Source organism: Cyprinodon tularosa, unplaced genomic scaffold (genome assembly GCF_016077235.1).
Source record: "Cyprinodon tularosa strain WSP-4 unplaced genomic scaffold, ASM1607723v1 ctg1184, whole genome shotgun sequence".
Taxonomy (NCBI): Eukaryota; Metazoa; Chordata; class Actinopteri; order Cyprinodontiformes; family Cyprinodontidae; genus Cyprinodon; species Cyprinodon tularosa.
The window spans coordinates 13994-34450 of NW_024037986.1; the positions used below are offsets into that span (position 1 = coordinate 13994).

At 38.2% G+C, this 20457-nt stretch overlaps 1 protein-coding gene across 1 annotated transcript; it reads left to right on the top strand.

Annotated features, from left to right (window-relative positions):
* Positions 1–307: 307 nt before the first annotated feature.
* LOC119771832 (gastrula zinc finger protein xFG20-1-like) lies at positions 308–19106 on the top strand. The gene is made up of 2 exons (XM_038268013.1): positions 308–553; positions 16343–19106. The coding sequence occupies exons 1-2, from the start codon at positions 394–396 to the stop codon at positions 17416–17418; spliced, it is 1236 nt and encodes a 411-aa protein (XP_038123941.1). The 5' UTR covers positions 308–393; the 3' UTR covers positions 17419–19106.
* Positions 19107–20457: the final 1351 nt, after the last annotated feature.

The window sequence follows — 20457 nt, forward strand, 5'->3', positions numbered from 1 at the left end:
AGAGAGCGAGAGAGAAAGAGAGAGATGTGTGTGTGTATAGTATAAATATGTTTATATATATAGTTGTAAAAAATATATAAAAATGTATAAGTGGCTGTGCTTTGCAACACTTATAGCCTCACTAAAGATATTTCAGTACACTGAACGATTTGTTTGTTTTCAGCAAAAAAGACCTTGAAAATGTGTTTAATATTCAACGAGTTGAAAAGTTATTAAAGTAAATTTATTCTGTGCCTCCTAAATAGCACTGAGCGGAACTATCGACCGCCCCAAGAGGGCGCCACCAAATCACCTCAGCGCCCATGCGCGTCGTGTCTACCATTATATGTATGTCTATGGTGAACCCAGCTAGACGGTTGCATTTTCGTATGGCAATTGAATGTTTCAGTAATAATGTCTTCAATTCAGCGTCTGAGGGAGTTTATCAGAGAGCGACTAACTGCTGCTGCTGAAGAAATCTTCACAGAGGTTGAAAAAACCATCGTCCGCTACGAGGAAGACATCAGACTGATGGAAACCTGCAGGAGTACCCAAATAAAACTCCACAGAATCGGTAGGAAGCTACAGAAAGTGTGTCATAACTGAGTTTGATCAGTTTCTAATCTGACCTCTCAAGTTTACTGATAGACTTCTCTGTCTCTGAAGTTCCTGTGTTATGTTTCTACATTTCCCTATTATCTACGACTTATCCAAGTAACTGACGGTGTGACAGATGAACTGGTGACGAGATTAACTGGTTAGAATTTATGCGCACCGCAGATGTTGCTGAAACGTAGGTGGCTGTGTTGATGCCTGACGAAAAAAATATTCATAACAAAACAAAATTGTGAGCCCAAAAAAAATCAATCGACATATCTAATGAATGAATTTCTGTTTTTTTGTTTTGTTTTTTTTTTTACATTAGAACGATGCGGCAAATAACTTGTGTCCACAGAAAAGCAGATTGTTCAAAGAATCCCACAAAAAAAACAGCGTCGTTCACAAGTGTACAGAAAAATACAAATAGAAGTCTGTCTCACAATGGAGTCATTTCTCCTGCTGAACCATATATAAATGAAAACCTGCAGTTAGAAGATCTATATTTATAAAGGGTTGGTTGAATAAACAAATCTGGTCAATTTCTTACTTAATGGATGGAAATGGTGATATTTAAAGTTTGGAGGAGTTCAACAGAGGAGTTCAACTTTATGGAACTGATTGTTAATTAACAAGTTACAATAACGTTTTTTGCGTTGTATACCTAATGTTCTCCTTATGTCAGTTAAAAACAGTATATCTAATTTCTCTATTCCAAGACTCCATAAGCTTCAAATTGAGGATATGGACATTAGAGATAATAAATGCATCAATAGGTTCTTGAATTTTTATACATAATATGTACCCTGGTCGAACTACACGTACATTTCTCTTACAACATTTTAACAAATCTACGATAATCAAAATTAGGGCAAATTATTTGAAGTTCCTAATTCCTCCTAAATATAAAGAATTACAATTTAAAATAATAATAAATGGCATATATCCTTCAAATTAGTACTTAAGAGAGAGATTTAAAATCAATGTTGGGAATTTTGGTTTCTGTACAACTCATTTGGAAACTACTAATCATTTGTTTTATGGATGTAAAGAAGTTAAAAACCTATGGGATCAACTTCAGATCTTTCTCTCTTCTAGATCTATAAATGTGGACTTTAAGTCCTTACTAATAATTCAGTTTGGTATATATATTTATGAAAAAAAGGTGGAATTCTTAGTTAATACTTTGATGGTTATAACCAAATATTATATCCGTTAATGTCGTTATGCAAAAAGCTCCCTCTCATTCTCTGCTCTCACAAACGAACTTTCCTCCTTTAACCGATGTCTGAAAAAGATGCAGAACCTTAAAGCAAATAAATTGTCCAATTTATTGGAACAATTTCAGTCAGTCCCCTCTTCTTAATAATTTATTTTAGTTTTTTTTTTATTCTTCCTTGTTCTAGCCTGTGATTTTTCTATTGGCGTAAATACGAGTTGTGATCTTATTTGTTTCTTGTAATTTTCAACATTGACATATTGTTGAATTTGTCATTGATATTCTGTTTTTTTTTTTTCAATAAAAAAAAAAATGAAAATCTGCAGCTTGGACGATAAAGTCCGCCCACTTTATAAATTGCTGAATGTAAATATGAATCCATTAAAGAGGCTTGTCATTCAGAGCGCACATGTGCGTAAGCAGGACCTTTTCAAGGAAAAAATGACTGCAAACAGAACAATTGGGTCTATCATCCTTCCAACTATTCCCACTGTATTTTTCCAATTTTGACAAAAAGTTATTTTCTTGTTATTAGATCCCATACGCTCACGTTTCCTTGATTCTCCTATTTGGACACAAATCCAAGTCTCTGCTACGTATTTTTTTTTTTTTTTTTAGTGGACCCCAAAACTCTGTCCCCTATGATGAACTGTATCAGATCACTAACTGTGGTTTAAGGAAAGAAACACCTTTATTTTTTATTGCTGTTGTGTTTAGTCTGTTTATAATATCCAGTTATCAGACCTATCGGACTGCTGAACTGGTTTAACTGCCCCATATGTACAAAGGGGGTAAAATGTATTTATTTAGTCGCATTGCAGCTTTTAAAATCTGAGTCAGATACCTGTTGATGCAGAAACTTAAATTTTTATGTTTTTACTGTAGAATTTAAATCCCAGAGTTAGCAGCTACCGCTACAGTGATGGTATGACTCGCTATGGCTGCTTGATATTTTTTTCTTGTAGAAAAATGCAGATATTCTTAAACAAAGAACGAATTCATGGGATGCAACTTCAGAAGGCCACATTCGAAGGACAATTACCTCATAGCGCGATGCCGAGGTCTGGTCGGATTCCAAGACTCCTTGTTATGGGGCCTTAAAATGCGTCCTTCTTTTTGCCCGTTTGATGGACGGGTCCAATGTATCCTTGTTATCCTTGGATATCCCAGGATTCATTGCGAGACCAAGCAAGCCGGCTGCTCCGTGATCAGAGGAAAGGTTACTTGGCGATGAACAGTGGTGAAAATTGGAAGTTCAGTTTAACATAATCCACTCTGTGAATAGTTCCGTCTGAAATGAATGAAAATAGTGGTTTTAATGGTTATTGAGTCAGATATGTGACGGTAATGTTTGATTTATCTAAAGGTTTTATCTGTTACTGTGTAAATAAGTTTGGCTGTAATTTAAGGACAGATTCTATTATATCTGCAGAGTGGGGACTATAAATCTGATAGGAGTTTAATTTTTTTATTGCTGTTTTGCACAATATGCTTAACTAAGTATTTTTTTTATATTAGAGATTTTGCAGATATATTTTTATACATACATTGTTTAGATTTACTTATATATTTCTACCCCTTTTATAGAATAGAAAATCTCTTTATTGTCCCACAATGGGCAAATTTACTGCAGCAGAAAGATTATTGAAAATGGTCACACAAATGTGGACCTTAGAAAAATGTCTAAGAATAACATAATAGGGAAGAGTTAAATATAAACAATAAAATACTGCAAAGTCTTTTAACAATATCAAACTGTGCACCTGGAGAATAAAAAACCAATACAGCTGTGGACATATTTACAGTAATGGATATTTGAAAATAGCAGCAGCATCAGAGATGTGCAAAATGACAGCAGCAGGTTATTTAACTGACTAAAGTTTATCATTATATTTAATTTTATTTATTCATGGTCCCGGTGGTTGGAACCTTTATTCCACTCAATACCAAAGAAAGAAAAAAAAAAACAGTTTTGAAAACTTCGGTATTTATTCTTTTCCTGCTATGTGTGTCAACTGTCACGGTTGCTAACCAACATACGCTACAGCGGTAAAACCCGCCGAAGGGTAGACCTGTTTGAATTAACAGCCAAAACTCTTCTGGTCTCCTTATTTTCATGGACTTCGAAGGATCCAGTCTAGGTAGACCGCGTCCTTGGAGGATGCAGCCCATGAATTCGAACAGCCCTAGATTAATTTGTGACAAACGGCGTCCACAGCACAGCTGTTTGGAGAACATAGGTGGCTGCGTGGTTGCCCGTTCAAAATGCCGCACAAGTAAACAAACGAGTCAGAATAAATGTTATAATTTATCCTGGCCTAAGATCTATCCAAAACACAACACAAATCTGTATAAAATAAAATAAAAGTCCACTGATGGCTTAAATCATGTCTGAATTCCAGAATATCTGATATTACTATTTTTTCCTTCTTTACTCTTAGAACAGAGTGGGGTCATTCCGTTAAGAAATAGTTAAGACAGTAAGTTCTGTAGCGTAGCTATTAAAAGAGAAAATAATAACCAGATCTTTTTTTCTATGATATCTACCGTAAAATCTCTGAATTCAGACTCAAGGTTTCACTCATCCCCATAGCATTTCTGTCATTTTGCTTTGTTCCTGTGACACACCTTAAATTTTAAAGACATTTCTAACTCCTCTGGAAACGAGTGGGACTGTAAATAATTAGTTTCCCTCCATATAAACAGTCGGCACTTTTGAGAACAGAAAGAGGCAACATTTTTTTTCGCTCATTTTAATTTTCAAGACATACAGGACGACAGAAAAATTGAAAATTTACACGGTTAGTTGTTTCCATTGACCTTTTATTGCACTGGCTGTTTTTACTTCTCATACAGCTTTTTGTGGTTTTGCTATTCGGTTCTTTCTCTCATCGCTGAGGCTCTGAAATAAACAGATAAACAAAAGCAGGACAAGTTCTTCAAATCTCTGTGTGCTGATTGGAGAAATCCCTAAAACATGCTATATGCTTTCTTAATGCAATAACATACCTTTGTGATGGTGACTTCTTAGGATCTCAACGTATTTCGTATCTATCAGATAACACAGTAATTTGTAGTTCTTGGAGTCTACACGCAGTTTACTTCCTGTTTGGGGAGAAAAGCCCTGCCCACAGACTAGGGATGGAACGTAGGGATGCACGATATTGGGATTTTGGCCGATATCCGATACGCCGATATTTTAAAGCTACAGTGTGTAATAATTACAATGATATACTGTCAGAAATGTAATATATTATACATAACTATGTTATTTTATCATCATCTACAAGCTCAGCCTCTGAACCTTAGTATTTGCGTTGCCTTAGAATTCGTTATTTATAATTACATAGGAGCGGGTCTCGCAGCCATGGAGGCAGACATCTTTGCGCTACGGCAGCGCAGAGCCAACAAACTAGTAATTGCGAGATGCCAAAACGTCACAACGATGTAGAAAAAATAACGGGTATATTTATTATCTTAAGTCTACATGAAATCTATACCCTACACAGACTAATGAAATACTATCTGTAAAATGATCTACGTAAACAAACCTCATCACTTGAGAAGGTAGGTGATGCCGACGTCGTGGAAGACATTTTGTCCCGTAATGCTCGCCGTACTGTTGGGGGAGAGAAGCGGTGGGGGGGAGATGTTCATGTTGCTGCAGTCTGCAGTTTGCCCGCTAGATGTCGCTAAAAATTACACACTGTAGCTTTAAAACTCATGTAGCCGATAACCGATACCGATACCGATGTTAAAGCTGGACAAAAATAAGTAGTCATTGAAAATAGCAGTTTTGTTATCCATTTCTTACACTTTGAAAAATAATATACTCAAATATATTTTCATATGCTGATATCAAATAGATTTTTAAAAACGCGGTATTGAACCATTTTACTTTCAAAATCTCGTGAAATTTCATCGTTCTGTTACAAACTCTCGTGATATTTTGCAAATTCTTGTGAGATTTTGTTAGTAAAATAGATCGATACCGCGTCAATATATCAACATATAAAAATATGGCAAAATTTTGTGAATTTTCGGGGGATTTCGTAGCATAACGATGACATATAGCAATATTTCATTAGTTAAAGAGATTGGTATGGTGTTTTTAAATGGCAATATATCAGCATATGAAGATATTGTGATATTTTAATGTATCAATATTTTTTCCCTCGTCTTTAGAAGTTTTTAAGTCTGTAAAAAAGAAGTTTTTGAGGAAGAAGTAGTAGTATTTTTTTATTTTTTTTTATACTGTAGAAACTCAGAAGCTGATCAAATATCGGGTTAAATATCGGTGGGGTGGCCGATGTCCGATATTCAGTTTTAAGGCTGATACAGGCCGATACCGATAGGGGGCCGATTATATCGTGCATCCCTAATGGAACGGTTTATGAAAACCGTCTCGGTTCGGTTCGCGTGTGTTGCATTTGGTTCATGCGCTGCTCCTTTTTCTCATAGGCGAAGCGTGTACACTCCAGAGCAGAAGGTGGCGGTACTGCAACCAAAGCCAACCACCAGTAGTAAACAAGAAGAAGAAGCGAAGCAGCGTAGCCGGGTGTAGCAGTGAAAAAATCAGTTGTTGTGGAGAATTGTGTCGGAATGGCGAGTGGGAAAGAACAGGAGTTGGAAGACGCGCCAGCAGCACTTTATAGGTCTGCTGTATGGGACCACTTTGCATTTAGAGTGACCTACGATGACGGCGGAAAGAAAGTTGTGGATAAAAGTGCAACAGTGTGCAAGGATTGTGCAACACGTTTTGTTTATGCTAACAGCAACACGACCAACATGTCAGGCTAACAATCAACATATACCGAACCGAACCAAAAACTGTGACCTCGAAACCGTGAACCGAACCGAACCGTGGATTTTGTGAACTGTTCCACCCCTACCACAGACACATCTGCAAAAATCAGCGGTTTTCCAGCTGCTGTCACCAGTTGATCTCGTCACCAGTTGATCTGTCACACCGGTCCCTTTAAAACGTTTCCCTGCTGCTAGGACCCACATGGGCATAATGACGAACATAAAACCTCCACCTTTACTTTGCAAAGTCGACCCACAACTACTCTCTTCAACTAGCGTGAAGAAGACAGCTAGAACTTGAGCTCTCTTCAGAAAAACTAATAACTTAAAGGAAAATAAAACATAGCTAAGTTGGATACAAAGTCTGCTTATTGTAATATTGAAAAAATAAGGCTTGAAAGGCACCCCCATAGATTAAATAAATAAAAATACGTGAAAGCATATTTAAGCAGCAAATGTAAAAACACGGTAATTTAATGACATCTTGCAACCGTTAGTGTAAGAGCCATATGATCAAAATAAGCAATTACTAATGTGACAGCAGCACACGGCTTTGAAACTTGGGTGGTGGGTGTGTCTAAGGTGGCCATGAGCGCCACTAAGGTATGAATGTGAGTCATACTTGTGCGCTGAATTTTGTATGTATGAGGAAGCGGGTGCGCCGGTGGTGGTCATAATTTCTGTTGAACATGCTATATTGTCGCTTTATTGTTGGCATCATAGTATGCTTTTGCCTGGTCAGTAGGGATGGGAATCGAAAACCGGTTCCTGTTCAGAACCGGTTCCGTATTTTCCGATTCCATGGCATCGTTTGGCAGCTCGCTGAATGATTCTTTTTTCGATTCCCGCAGCACCAGAGCCGAGAGCGCCGGCTCTGGGGAGCACGACTTACGTCACGTTTTTTACGTACGTTACGCAACTTACGCAAGTTACGCAAATTGGAAGAACTATTCGAGGAGGAAGACAACGAGCTGCGGTCACTTTGTGAATCAAAGCCCCGTCTTTCCTTAGCCCAGAGGGTAGATCAGGAAATCCAGCTCTATAAAAGCTTGCCCTCCATCCCCTGCAGGGATAGTGCCACACTGTGGTGGTGGAACAAGCAAGATACGCTGCCCTTGCTATCTGGACTGGCTGAAAACTACCTCTGTGTGCAGGCTTCCTCCACCCCATCTGAGAGGGTGTTCTCCATGGCTGGAGACACCATAAGCCCTGAAAGATCCCGTATCCTTCCAGAAAAAGCAGATATGCTCATCTTTCTGCAAAAGAACTGTTAATTTTCCCTACTACTGTTTTATAATTAGTATTTTTTGTTATTTAAAATAGGTTATTATCCCATCATTTGTTATTAGACCTTGTTGGTTATTACGTTTGTTCTTGTATTCATTTTTCATTTGAACACAGATGTTACTCCAGTTTCACATTTCCTGTGGACATCTTGATCTTTTTGAGTTTGTAAGATTGTGCAATAGTTAAGTAAACAAAGTTGATTCTGATAATCAAACTGTTTGTTCTCCTTTTTCCCCCAAATTGGAATCGAAAAAAGAATCGATTAAGAATCGAATTGTTTCATAGAATCGAAAAGGGAATCGGAATCGTGAAAATCTTTTCAATTCCCAACCCTACTGGTCAGTATGTGTCAGTCAATGTAAAGTCTGGATTATGAAGGACAAATGGAATAGATCATGATTGCAATTACAAGAAGCGGCTCGGAGTGCATCTGTCAGTTGATGAAATCACGCGTTAATCCAGTGTGGCCTTCTACAACACCGCTGGTTAGCCGCAAATCTAATTAGAAATAAGAAAACTGTGAAAAAAAGCAGTGAAACATGAACAGTATCGTTATAATCGGATGTATTTTTACTGATTAGTTAATGTTATCTGTAAGTTTTTTAGTTTTTTTTTTATTTTTTAAGACGTTTCAATTTGATTTAAAAGCCATTGAATGATTGTAAAATGCAAATGTCAAGAAAATAATACAGGAATATGATCTAGAATCCCACAAATTTGAAATTAGTTTTGCTATTAATTTTTGTTCTAATATTCTTCAATAAATCTACCACATAAGTGCATGATGAATTAATTATTTTACAGATGTCTTTTCTTCATTTCCTCTTGGTAAATGGTAAATGGCATGTACTTATATAGCGCCTTTATTCAAGTTAGGAGACTTGACCAAAGCGCTTTACACTACATTCATTCACCCATTCACACACACACTCACACACTGATGGTGGCAAGCTACATTGTAGCCACAGTGCCCTGGGGCTCACTGACAGAAGCGGGGCTGCCGTACACTGGCGCCACCGGGCACTCTAGATGATGAGGGTGAAGTGTCTTGCCCAAGGACACAACGACACTGAAAGTCGGAGTCGGGGCTTGAACCATCAACCCTTCGATTTCAGGGCAAACTCCTACATCCAACGCCACTGTCGCCCTTGTCAAATAAAGTGGAAATTATAAGTGGTCTGAACACCGAGGCAAGGCCGGTTTTGTTTTGTAGCACATACAGTGGGGCAAAAAAGTATTTAGTCAGCCACCAATAGTGCAAGTTCTCCCACTTAAAAGGATGAGAGAGGCCGGTAATTTTAATCATAGATATACCTCAACTATGAGAGACAAAATGAGAAAAAAAAAATCCAGAAAATCACATTGTCTGATTTTTAAAGAATTTATTTGCAAAATATGGTGGAAAATAAGTATTTGGTCAGTTACAAACAAGCAAGATTTCTGGCTCTCTCAGACCTGTAACTTCTTCTGTAAGAGGCTCCTCTGTCCTGCACTCGTTACCTTCATTAATGGCACCTGTTTGAACCCGTTATCAGTATAAAAAACACCTGTCCTCAACCTCAAACAGTCACACTCTAAACTCCACCATGGCCAAAACTAGAGAGCTGTCAAAGGACACCCGAAACAAAATTATAGACCTGCACCAGGCTGGGAAGTCTGAATCTGCAATAGATAAACAGCTTGGTGTGAAGAAATCAACTGTGGGATCAATTATTAGAACATGGAAAACATACAAGACCACTGATAATCTTCCTCGATCTGGGGCTCCACGCAAGATCTCACCCCGTGGGGTCAAAATGATCACAAGAACGGTGAGTAAAAATCCAAGAACCACACGGGGGGACCTAGTGAATGACCTGCAGAGAGCTGGGACCAAAGGAACAAAGGCTACCATCAGTAACACACTACGCCGCCAGGGACTCAAATCCTGCAGTGCCAGACGTGTCCCCCTGCTTAAGCCAGTACATGTCAAGGCCCGTCTCAAGTTTGCTAGAGAGCATTTGGATGATCCAGACGATGACTGGGAGAATATCATATGGTCAGATGAAACCAAAATATAACTTTTTGGTAAAAACTCTACTCGTCGTGTTTGGAGGAAAGAGAATGCTGAGTTGCATCCAAAGAACACCATACCTACAGTGAAGCATGGGGGTGGAAACATCATGCTTTGGGGCTGTTTTTCTGCTAAGGGACCAGGACGACTGATCCGTGTGAAGGAAAGAATGAATGGGGACATGTATCATCAAATTTTGAGTGAAAACCTCCTTCCATCAGCAAGGGCATTGAAGATGAAACGTGGCTGGGTCTTTCAGCATGACAATGATCCCAAACACACCGCCCGGGTAACGAAGGAGTGGCTTCGTAAGAAGCATTTCAAGGTCCTGGAGTGGCCTAGCCAGTCTCCAGATCTCAACCCCATAGAAAATCTTTGGAGGGAGTTGAAAGTCCGTGTTGCCCAGCGACAGCCCCAGAACATCACTGCTCTAGAGGAGATCTGCATGGAGGAATGGGCCAAAATACCAGCAACAGTGTGTGAAAACCTTGTGAAGACTTACAGAAAACGTTTGATCTCTGTCATTGCCAACAAAGGGTATATAACAAAGTATTGAGATGAACTTTTGTCATTGACCAAATACTTATTTTCCACCATATTTTGCAAATAAATTCTTTAAAAATCAGACAATGTGATTTTCTGGATTTTTTTTTTCTCATTTTGTCTCTCATAGTTGCGGTATATCTATGATGAAAATTACCGGCCTCTCTCATCTTTTTAAGAGGGAGAACTTGCACTATTGGTGGCTGACTAAATACTTTTTTGCCCCACTGTTTGAATAACAGGATGATTCTTAGTGATCTACCTGAACAGGAGTTATAAAAAACACAGAGAAAAAGACTTTATAGTTGCTTAACAAAGGCAGATAAAGAAAATTATAAACCTAACACTAATGGTGTTTCAATTCAATTTATCTGTATAGCGGCAATTCAAAGGCACTTTACAGTTCACCAGATCATACAGTTAAATTGATTCAAAGTTTTCTATCTGAGGAAAACCAGTTCATTGCATCAACTCATTGACTCGAAATCAATCCCTCACACTAGGCATGCTTGTAACCAGGCTCGGACTGGGAATGATTTTTGGCCCTGGCATTTTTCTATCTACGCCGGCCCAACTTATGGACATGACTGCTGCTTCCCATCTTACGTGCAATGCACGTAAGATGGGAAGCAGCCTTTAAATGCAAAACCCCATCATGCACCGTAACATATTTTGGCAAAATATTCAAACATAAATTCGCCAAATATAAGAGGAAGAACGTAAGCATTTTAAATATTATTAATAATATTAATTGAACATATATATATATATATATATATATATATATATATATATATATATATATATATATATATATATATATATATATATATATATACTGCATGCATCATTTACGTAGTTACTTCTTGAGTTTACTGTCACAGGTAGGCACTTTTGGGTCACAGGTAGGCACGTTGGGGCCGGCACTCTGAAATTAGGACCGGCCCACTGGGCAAATACCCGGTATCACAGATTACCAGTCCGAGCCTGCTTGTAACACTGGTGGGGATGAAAGCTCCCCTTTAACTGGAAAAAAATCCTTCAGCAGAACCAGGCTCAGTGTGGGCCGCCATCTGCTGAGGCAGTCTAAGGTTCAAGGAGAAAGAAGCAGAGATACAAAAGGCAACTGTAAACCAGCTCCACAGGCGGCCCTGTCCAGGAAACACACAGCCAGACAGATGAGCTCTGAGCCAGCTCCCATGTCAAAGGATGAAGAGAGCACATAGAGTTAGTTACAGGACTACACTGAGAAACAGGCTAAGCTCCAATATCTATAAACAAAGGTGTTGATGGAAGCAGCATGGCTGATATTTTTCTCAAAGATGATGTTACAGTCAAACAGGGACAGATTGGATGAAGCTACTATAAGGAAAAGCAGAGCGAGCAGAACATTAAAGATTGAACTAACAAATTCAGCAGAATGAGAGAATAGAGATAGAATGAAGCAGAATTAGGAAAAGGGGTCCCTATGTCCTCCAGCAGTCTAAACCTAATGCAGCATAACTATAGAGATAGCTCAGGATAACTTGACGCACTCTAACTATAAGCTTTATCAAAAAGGAAAGTTTTAAGCCTAGCCTTAAAAGTAGACAGGGTGTCTGCCTCACGGACTAAAACTGGTAGTTGGTTCCACAGGAGAGGAGCCTGATAACTAAAAGATCTGCCTCCCATTCTACTTTTAGAAATTCTAGGAACCACCAGTAAACCTGCAGATTGAGAGCGAAGTGCTCTGTTAGGAACATAAGGAACAATCAGATCTCTGATATCAGATGGAGCTTGGCCATTTAAGGCTTTATATGTGAGAAGGAGGATTTTAAATTCTGTTCTGGATTTAACAGGAAGCCAATGAAGAGAAGCCAGGATAGGAGAGATATGATCTCTCTTTTTCATTTTCATCAGAACTCTGGCTGCAGCATTTTGGATCAGCTGAAGTCTTTTAACTAAATTTTGCAGACTTCTTGATAGTAAACAATGGCAATAGTCCAGCCTGAAGTGATGAATGCATGGACTAGTTTGTCAGCATCACATCTGGACAGGATATTTCTAATTTTTGCAATATTGCACAGATGGAAGAAGGAAATTCTAGAAACCTCTTTGATATGGGATTTAAATGATAGGTACGGATAAAAAATAACACTAAGATTTTTTACTTTATTATCTGAAATCAGTTTAATCCCATCCAAATGAAATGACTGACTAAGCAGCTTCTCTTTCAAAGACTCTGGTCCAAAGACTATAACTTGTGTTTTGTCTGCATTCAGGAGCAGAAAGTTAGAAGTCATCCAGGTTTTTATGTCTTCAAGACATGCCTGTAATCTATGTAATGGGTTAGCCTCATCTGGATTTATAGACGGATATAGCTGTGATAGACGGATTTGGCTGTTTAAGCTAACAGTCCAAGTAGAAGAGTCAACAGCAACTCTGAACAAGGTTTAAACTGGATTTGTAGCAACTTGTGGTTTTGGCACTTTAATAGTCTTCTGGGAGTTTGTTCCAGATAATTACAGCATAAGAACCAGGGCTCCAACTATTGATTATTTAAAATTATCAAACGAGAAGTCGGATGGGACACTCAGGAGCTGGGACCAACTTTAGTCCCAAGGAATGACTTTGGATGCCAAGTCTGCCAGGATGACTTATGAGAATAAGAACCACAGGACAAATTAAAGCTAAAGGGAACATCTTGTCTCCTTTGCTGGTTACTCACCATGTCAGACCCAATAGAAAAAATGTACGCTTCATTCTTCCAGACCGCAAGCCAGCGATCCTAAGCAAGGATCAAATCCAGGTTACAATTCTTCTCCCTCTTAACACCAACCTCATTTGAAGTAATCCTTGCCGATTTTGCATACCCAAATGGAAAAGCAAATTACCGAGGAACTGTATGTCCAAATTACATGTGTGATACATTTGAAAGCTTAGACCTTTTAGTTTCTGAAAATACAAATTAAAATTGGGTGAATAAAACACAGCCTAAGCTAAATCAGTTTAAACATGACTTAAATGTTTTTTTTTTATTTAGGAAATAATAGGTATTTTTTGAACAACAGTAATAAAGATATGCTTGAGAATAGGCATGTCTCATTGTATTACATTTACTCTACATCATGTCAACCACAAATGCAGAAAATTTCAGACCTCTAGCTACAACAGTTTCAGAGGGCTTTAAACTTTTGGTGTCACCAGTGTCTCCAAATCTCTCCAAATGTACCAGTAGAATAACACTGAAGTATTTTGATGGCCACAAAATATTTATGAAGCAGGTATTTTCCCCCTTTTTTTAGAATCAGTGTATATAACAGCATGTAACATTTATATACCTAAAATAACATACAAAATCTATGAAAAATAGAGAAACTGCTGCTTTTCAAGCTAAAGTAAGCCACAGTTCCTTTTCTGAGCTGTTTTTTTCTGACTTAGGCATTGTAATAAAACAAAACCAGCATCCAAACTTTATAAAATATCGGACCGTTGTTGTTATTCACCTATCAAACTGCGTGTTTGATACAGTCTAAGCTGTGTGTTTCACTTTTACGCAAGCCGGTAACGTATGTCTACCCTTGTTTGAAACCTTATTTCATTTGCTACTAAGCCAAACAGCCCACATGGTTTTAACCAATAACAGCAGGACTCTATGAGGCATAATATCGCTCTACTCTGTGCATCATTGGCTAACAGGCAAGCTTGTAAGAATTGTCCCTGACTCAAATCGAGTTATACAAAGATGCGGACACTTTTGTCTTGTAGTTAAGAAGACTATGTAAGGAAATATACCAAACTTCGCAAACTAACTACTGAGGAAAAAAGTATCAGGAAGTAAATATTAGATGCTAAGCATTAGCTAGCATTAGCTATGACCAGCTAACTTTTCTGATGTCAACAAAAGGACGTTATGTGGCGATTTTCTCATCATGGAATATATTTTTATTAGGAATATTCTGGTTTACTTTTAATCTGTGGACCCTTATGGATGAATGGAGTATAAACAACTGAAGATTAAGGATTTATAAAACTGCTTCAGGATGCCTTCAAATGTATGTTGTTGTGGCTGCTTTGTCATGTTTACATTATGACATGCTGCCATATCTGTGTCAATTGTGCTTTGGTGGGCACTGTGTCCATAAAATGAACTTGATGGTTGAAGCGTGGAGAATCTAAGCTTCCCAGCGATGTCTAACATGTCTATATTGGTAAACATTTTACCATTGTAATTTTCATGCATTCTGAGTTATTAGTTATAAATGCTATAAAAACAGTCACCGGCGAACCGGTGGGTTTTGAGGGACTAACATCTCAGTCTGAGCTCTGCAGATCCACTCATACATGCCGGGCAGCCTAAAAATGGCCAAAAGAGCCCCCAAGATCTACCAAATTTCACAATCCACTAACTCCAAACAGCAGAAATCCTGCTATCAAAATCCAGATATGTACACAAAAGGAACACAATTTTCTTTTTCTGCCAGGAATCCATTCCAGAGAAAATAATCCCGTCTGGACAGGAGGGCTTCCCTGTCTTCCCATAAAAAAATGTGATCAATTGCATTGAGAGACCAGCTGACCAGGTGATGATTCAGTATGTAAATAGTAGGGGTGGATTGGTTCACAAAATCCACGGTTCGGTTCAGTTCACGGTTCCGTGGTCACGGTTTTCGGTTTGGTACATGTTGATTGTTACCCCCGAAATCCCTTCAAAAATTAATGAAATTAATGAAAAAATCAAAAAAAATAATGAATTGTAATTATTTTTAATGATCCGCGGAAACCCTGGATAATTTCCGCATGTTTTGCTGCTTTGAATTTAATCATCTCACGCATGCCCTCTACCATCTCCAAGGAACTCAGAGCGGAGCGGACAGGAGCCACAGCGGAGGCTGTATGCTTTGCTTTGCGCAGGCGGTCAGGAGCGCAGTGGGGCGGAGCGCTGACAGAGTATGCGGGATTTCGGGGTTAGCCTGACATGTTGGTCGTGTTGCTGTTAGCATAAACAAAACGTGTTGCACAATGCTTGCACACTGTTGCACTTTTATCCACAACTTTCTTTCCGCCGTCATCGTAGGTCACTCTAAATGCAAAGTGGTCCCATACAGCAGACCTGTCAAGTGCTGCTGGCACGTCTTCCAACTCCTGTTCTTTCCCACTCGCCATACCCACACAATTCTCCACAACAACTGATTTTTTTTCTGCTCTACCCGGCTACGCTGCTTCACTTCTTCTTCTTCTTGTTTACTACTGGTGGTTGGCTTTGGTCGCAGTACCGCCACTTTCTGCTCTGAGGTGTACACGCTTCACCTATGAGAAAAAGGAGCAGCGCATGAACCGAACGCAACACACGCGAACCGAACCGAGACAGTCGAACCGAACGGTTCAGACGGTTTTCATAAACCATTCCATCCCTAGTAAATAGAGTTGCCATTGTTGTCTAAGTTGAGCTGGATGCCAGTCGCTTCTGAGGATCCACAAAATCTAACCTGAATATAATGCTTCAATTGTTTGGCAGGTTGGACCCATTTAACATAGATGTCACATATTTAGAATAGCATGGGAACTTCTGACATTGTTGCTGAACTACTGGGGCAACAGTTTTCCCATCAAACAAGGTTTTAGCTTTTTATTTGACACTTTATGACTATTTTAAAGATATTTTTCTCTAAAAACTTTCGACCATAGAGCTTGGTTCATCTCCATCAAGAACTCTGAAATGAGAGAGCTCTTTAGGTATCGGCAAGAACTTAAGTCCAGATATTTTAGTTAAAAAAATCATCCTCTGATTTCACCATTGCCTGTATGACTGAGAACACTTACCAAGATATGGGTTGATTCTAAATACATAATCAGTTGCTTTTTTTCTGTCCTCACAGATCTCAACAAATCGCATGCATCCAATGAGGAGAAAGCTTTGGCCATCCAACATCTCTGTAACCAGCGGGGGAGGTCTAGTCATGATCAGGATGCATCTGAACCTCAGTTGGTAGAAGATACTCTGGTAGAATCACATCCTTCTATTAAAGAACAAGATGAGCAAAGCTCTCTGGGGAATATACAGAAAGAAGATCAACCAGAAACAGATGTGATCAAAGAAGAAAATGATAAACCCACATCTAAATTGGTTACAGAGGATCAAAAGGAAACAGGTTTTTTTCTGAATGAAAAAAAAAATGAACCCGGACCTTCATGGAATGAAAAAAAAGAAGAGGAGATACCATCAGCTCCCCTACTTGGAGTAAAGGAGGAACAAGATTCTTTAGTGTCTATTTATGAAAAGGAGCAACTAGAATATTTGCCAAGGAGGGACCAGAATGACCTAAGCAGCAGTCAGGAGGAAGAGCAGCCTGTCCAGAAGCAGTCCATTACCTTGATGGAGACCTTTACTCCTCAGGAAGTAGATTTGAGAGGAAGAACACAAAGAACTGAGCATCCTTCCTTTCATAGGCCTCCCATAGTGGAGAACACAGATTTAGAAGTAAGCAGCTCCGCTGTGTCAGATATTCAGTCGCAAACTGACACAAAACAAAGGCCTTTCAAATGTGAAATATGTGGGAGAACCTTGAAGAATAAGTATATTATGAAACAACACTATATAACCCACACAGAGGAGAAGCCGTTTTCATGTAAGACATGTGGAAAAGGTTTTTCTAGGGTTGCTAGTTTAAAGGATCACATCAAAACCCACACAGGTGAGAAACCTTTTCCTTGCAAGACTTGTGGAAAATGTTTCACTCAAATGACTACTTTAATTGGTCACATTAGAACCCATACAGGTGAAAAACCATTTACCTGCAAGACATGTGGAAAAAGTTTCTCTCAGGCAAGTACTTTAAATGTTCACATCAGAACCCACACAGGGGAGAAACCTTTTATTTGTAAAACATGTGGAAAAGGTTTTGCTACTCGTGGTAATTTAAATGTTCACTTCAGAAACCACCCACACAAGTAAAGGATTAGTCAGTATTTGGAACAATGTTAATTAACACTGGAACACTGAAATCTGTGTTAAAACAAAAGCATACACATGGGAAAGTCATTAGACTTGCATACGTGTTTACAATTAGATTCCATTTTTTGTTAGTTTGTTATAGTAAAAGATTTTTTTTTTTAAACTTACTCTTTAAACAAGTGTTTTACAAGATTAGGTTTGGATTATATAAGGTCAAATTAGGGTTGGGTGATAAATCGCTTTAATGGATTAATCAAATTTTCTGTCAATTCTGTAATTATTAAAATTCTCGATTGTGATTCTATTTGAAAATTTCTGCTGGATGTCTCCTCCTAGAGTTTCAGTTTTTATCCCTTTGAAAGCTTGCTTCTCCAGAGTCCATTATTGAAGGACTTTAACCTTTCATTGATAAAGTGCTTACTTCTACTTGCATGTATAGATTGGCATCAGACATGGGCAATGTGGAGTCAATAAGTCATCTCCATGTCATGTATTTGTTCTACCCAGCCACTGAAGCAGATGAGTCCAATCTTCACCGTGAATTAACCTGTCCAGATTGGACTCACCTGGTTACTTGGCTGGGTAGATTAAATACATGTCATGGAGATGACTTGTTGACTCCACATTGCCCATGTCTAATTGGCCTGCAAGCTGGAAATTTCTTTCCTTTTTCATGACAGCAAATCTTGCAATCACCTAAAGGGCTGAAGTCCAATTCATGATGCAGGTTTACTGCAAAGTCTTAAGATTTCTAAACCTGAAATATGGGAAACTTCGAAATGTCCGTTTCACTAAGAGAGTTTACCCAACCTCAGTCACCACAGCAACATTCTCCTCAGAGCTAACCTGGTCGGGAGCAGGCTTGTTTTTTCCAGAAAACTCTGTGTCCGCTGTCTCTGCCCTTAACATTGGCTCTAAGGAGAGCAGTTTGTCAGATCTGTTGTCATAGTTTTGTGCATAAAAAAACTTTTTGTGTAGGTTTTAAAAACAAATATTGCATGTCCTTTTGATAAGTATCTTATTAAAGAAAAATAATTATAGGGAGAGGATTCTACAACTCAGTTGACAGGGGAAGACATTACTTGTTTTTTGTTTGTTTAATATGAGCAACATGCAGATCAGTAGTAGTATTAGTAGTAGTACATGAAGAACTATTGACATTATTTTCAGATTGCACATAAATAGATTCATTAATTCCATGGGGGGAGAAGAAATTACCTTAGGTTTAGGATTAGGATTCACTTAATGATAAACTACTGAGCCTACTGGTACAATCCGAAGCCATTCTATGGGACTGGTAACCGCTGATAACATCCATTTATTAGGATGATAACATCCAAGGCGCGGATGAGAACAGCCACCTGGTATTTTTACTGTGTAAAAGAAGACTGAATCGACATGAGGCGAAACCCATGAAATGATGCTCAGGTTCTACATATTAAAACTTTTAAGAATTAATTTTCACCTGATTTCACCTAAATAGATAAATTGATCGCTACCATTTAAGAAATAAATCCGCAGTGTTATGGTGGTCACAACAGCCTGTGGCAAGCCGTTTTGATATGTATTAATTATACTGAATATGTAGACTATTCCTGATATCTGGAAAAAAAAAAAATTTCTAAAGAATCATTTCAAACAAAATAAACATTCTGGATGTCTAGACATTTATTTCATATCTTTTTGATGCATTTGTATTATTTTGACTATGAAGAAATGTATTTCAGGGATCATAAATAGGCTACATATTCAGTCAAGCTAATAAATGTCAAAACAGCAAATATATATATATATATAGAGAGAGAGAGAGAGAGAGAGAGAGATTTTTTTTTTTTACAGAAATTCAGTTATTTCTGTCGAAATGTAATTTAGAAAATCTATTATTACAGTTCAGTCAAGGAGGAGAGTGCTTTTAATAAATGTAAAAATGGCCTACCATAGTACACTTCACATAAACTTATGCATTAACTCGAGAAAAAATCTTCTGCTTTGCCATCTGCTGCTCCTTTGCAGCTGTAGTGCCAGTGCTCTGTCTCGTAAACGAATTCAATTTTTTTCATTGCTGCATTAAAATCTCTAGTTACAGTGGGTGACATAGGCACTTCCTGTTGCCTGTTGTCATGGTAACTGGTCAAATCGGGGCTCCACTAATATTGTTTTTTCATACTTGTAATGCACACGCTCCACTCTGAGTGGATCTACTTAGAGTCAGTTGAACTAATTCATAGCAGCCTTTGTGAAACCGAAAACTCAGAGCTCAAGACCTTATGCTAGATCTATTTACAGTTGCAGATTTGAATCTGAGTTTGTTTAACCTGCTGTATGAAACGAACCCCTGGAGTGAGAAAAAATTAGTCTCTTAGTCTTGTTAAATGTAATCTGACCAAAATTGCGTGCCTCTGTAATTGGAAAATAGCATTTTCTTAAATTGCGAATATATCGCAAATGCAATATGTTGCCCAGCCCTAATATGTACTTATAACTGATAAACTATCTGTGTAATACCACTAGCTGCAAATATCTAGTGTGTTATAATTTCATTGTTTGTTGTAAAACTTAGTTTAAGAAGCATTTTAACTACTGGAATTTTAATATGATCACCTCTCAGTGTGGATGATTTAAATAAATGCTAGTTTTTCAAAGTAATGTCAATGTCATTTGTCATATTTTTTTCTCATGAAACATGGGGAGATCAAATTTTTATGCCATTTCGCACAGTCCTAAGTCAAATAACACATTTTACGATAAAGTTAAAGGAGAATTCCGGTTTTTAACACTTTTAGCCCATTTTCTGTAGTGTCCAGGATGAAATCGAATGATCGACACCAAAATTTTGACAATTGGTCCTGTCTCTGCTTTTTGGCTCATGCAGAATCACCCCCTGGCTGCTTCAGAATGGCTTTCATAGTGCATGTCCCATAATGTCCTTAAAACAACCTTAAACGTTCTTTTTTTAAAATATGCTACTCACCGGGTCGTCAGCGCTGTTCAATGACGTTCCAAAAAAAGTTTCGTAAAGAAAAAACGTTCCTGTAGTGT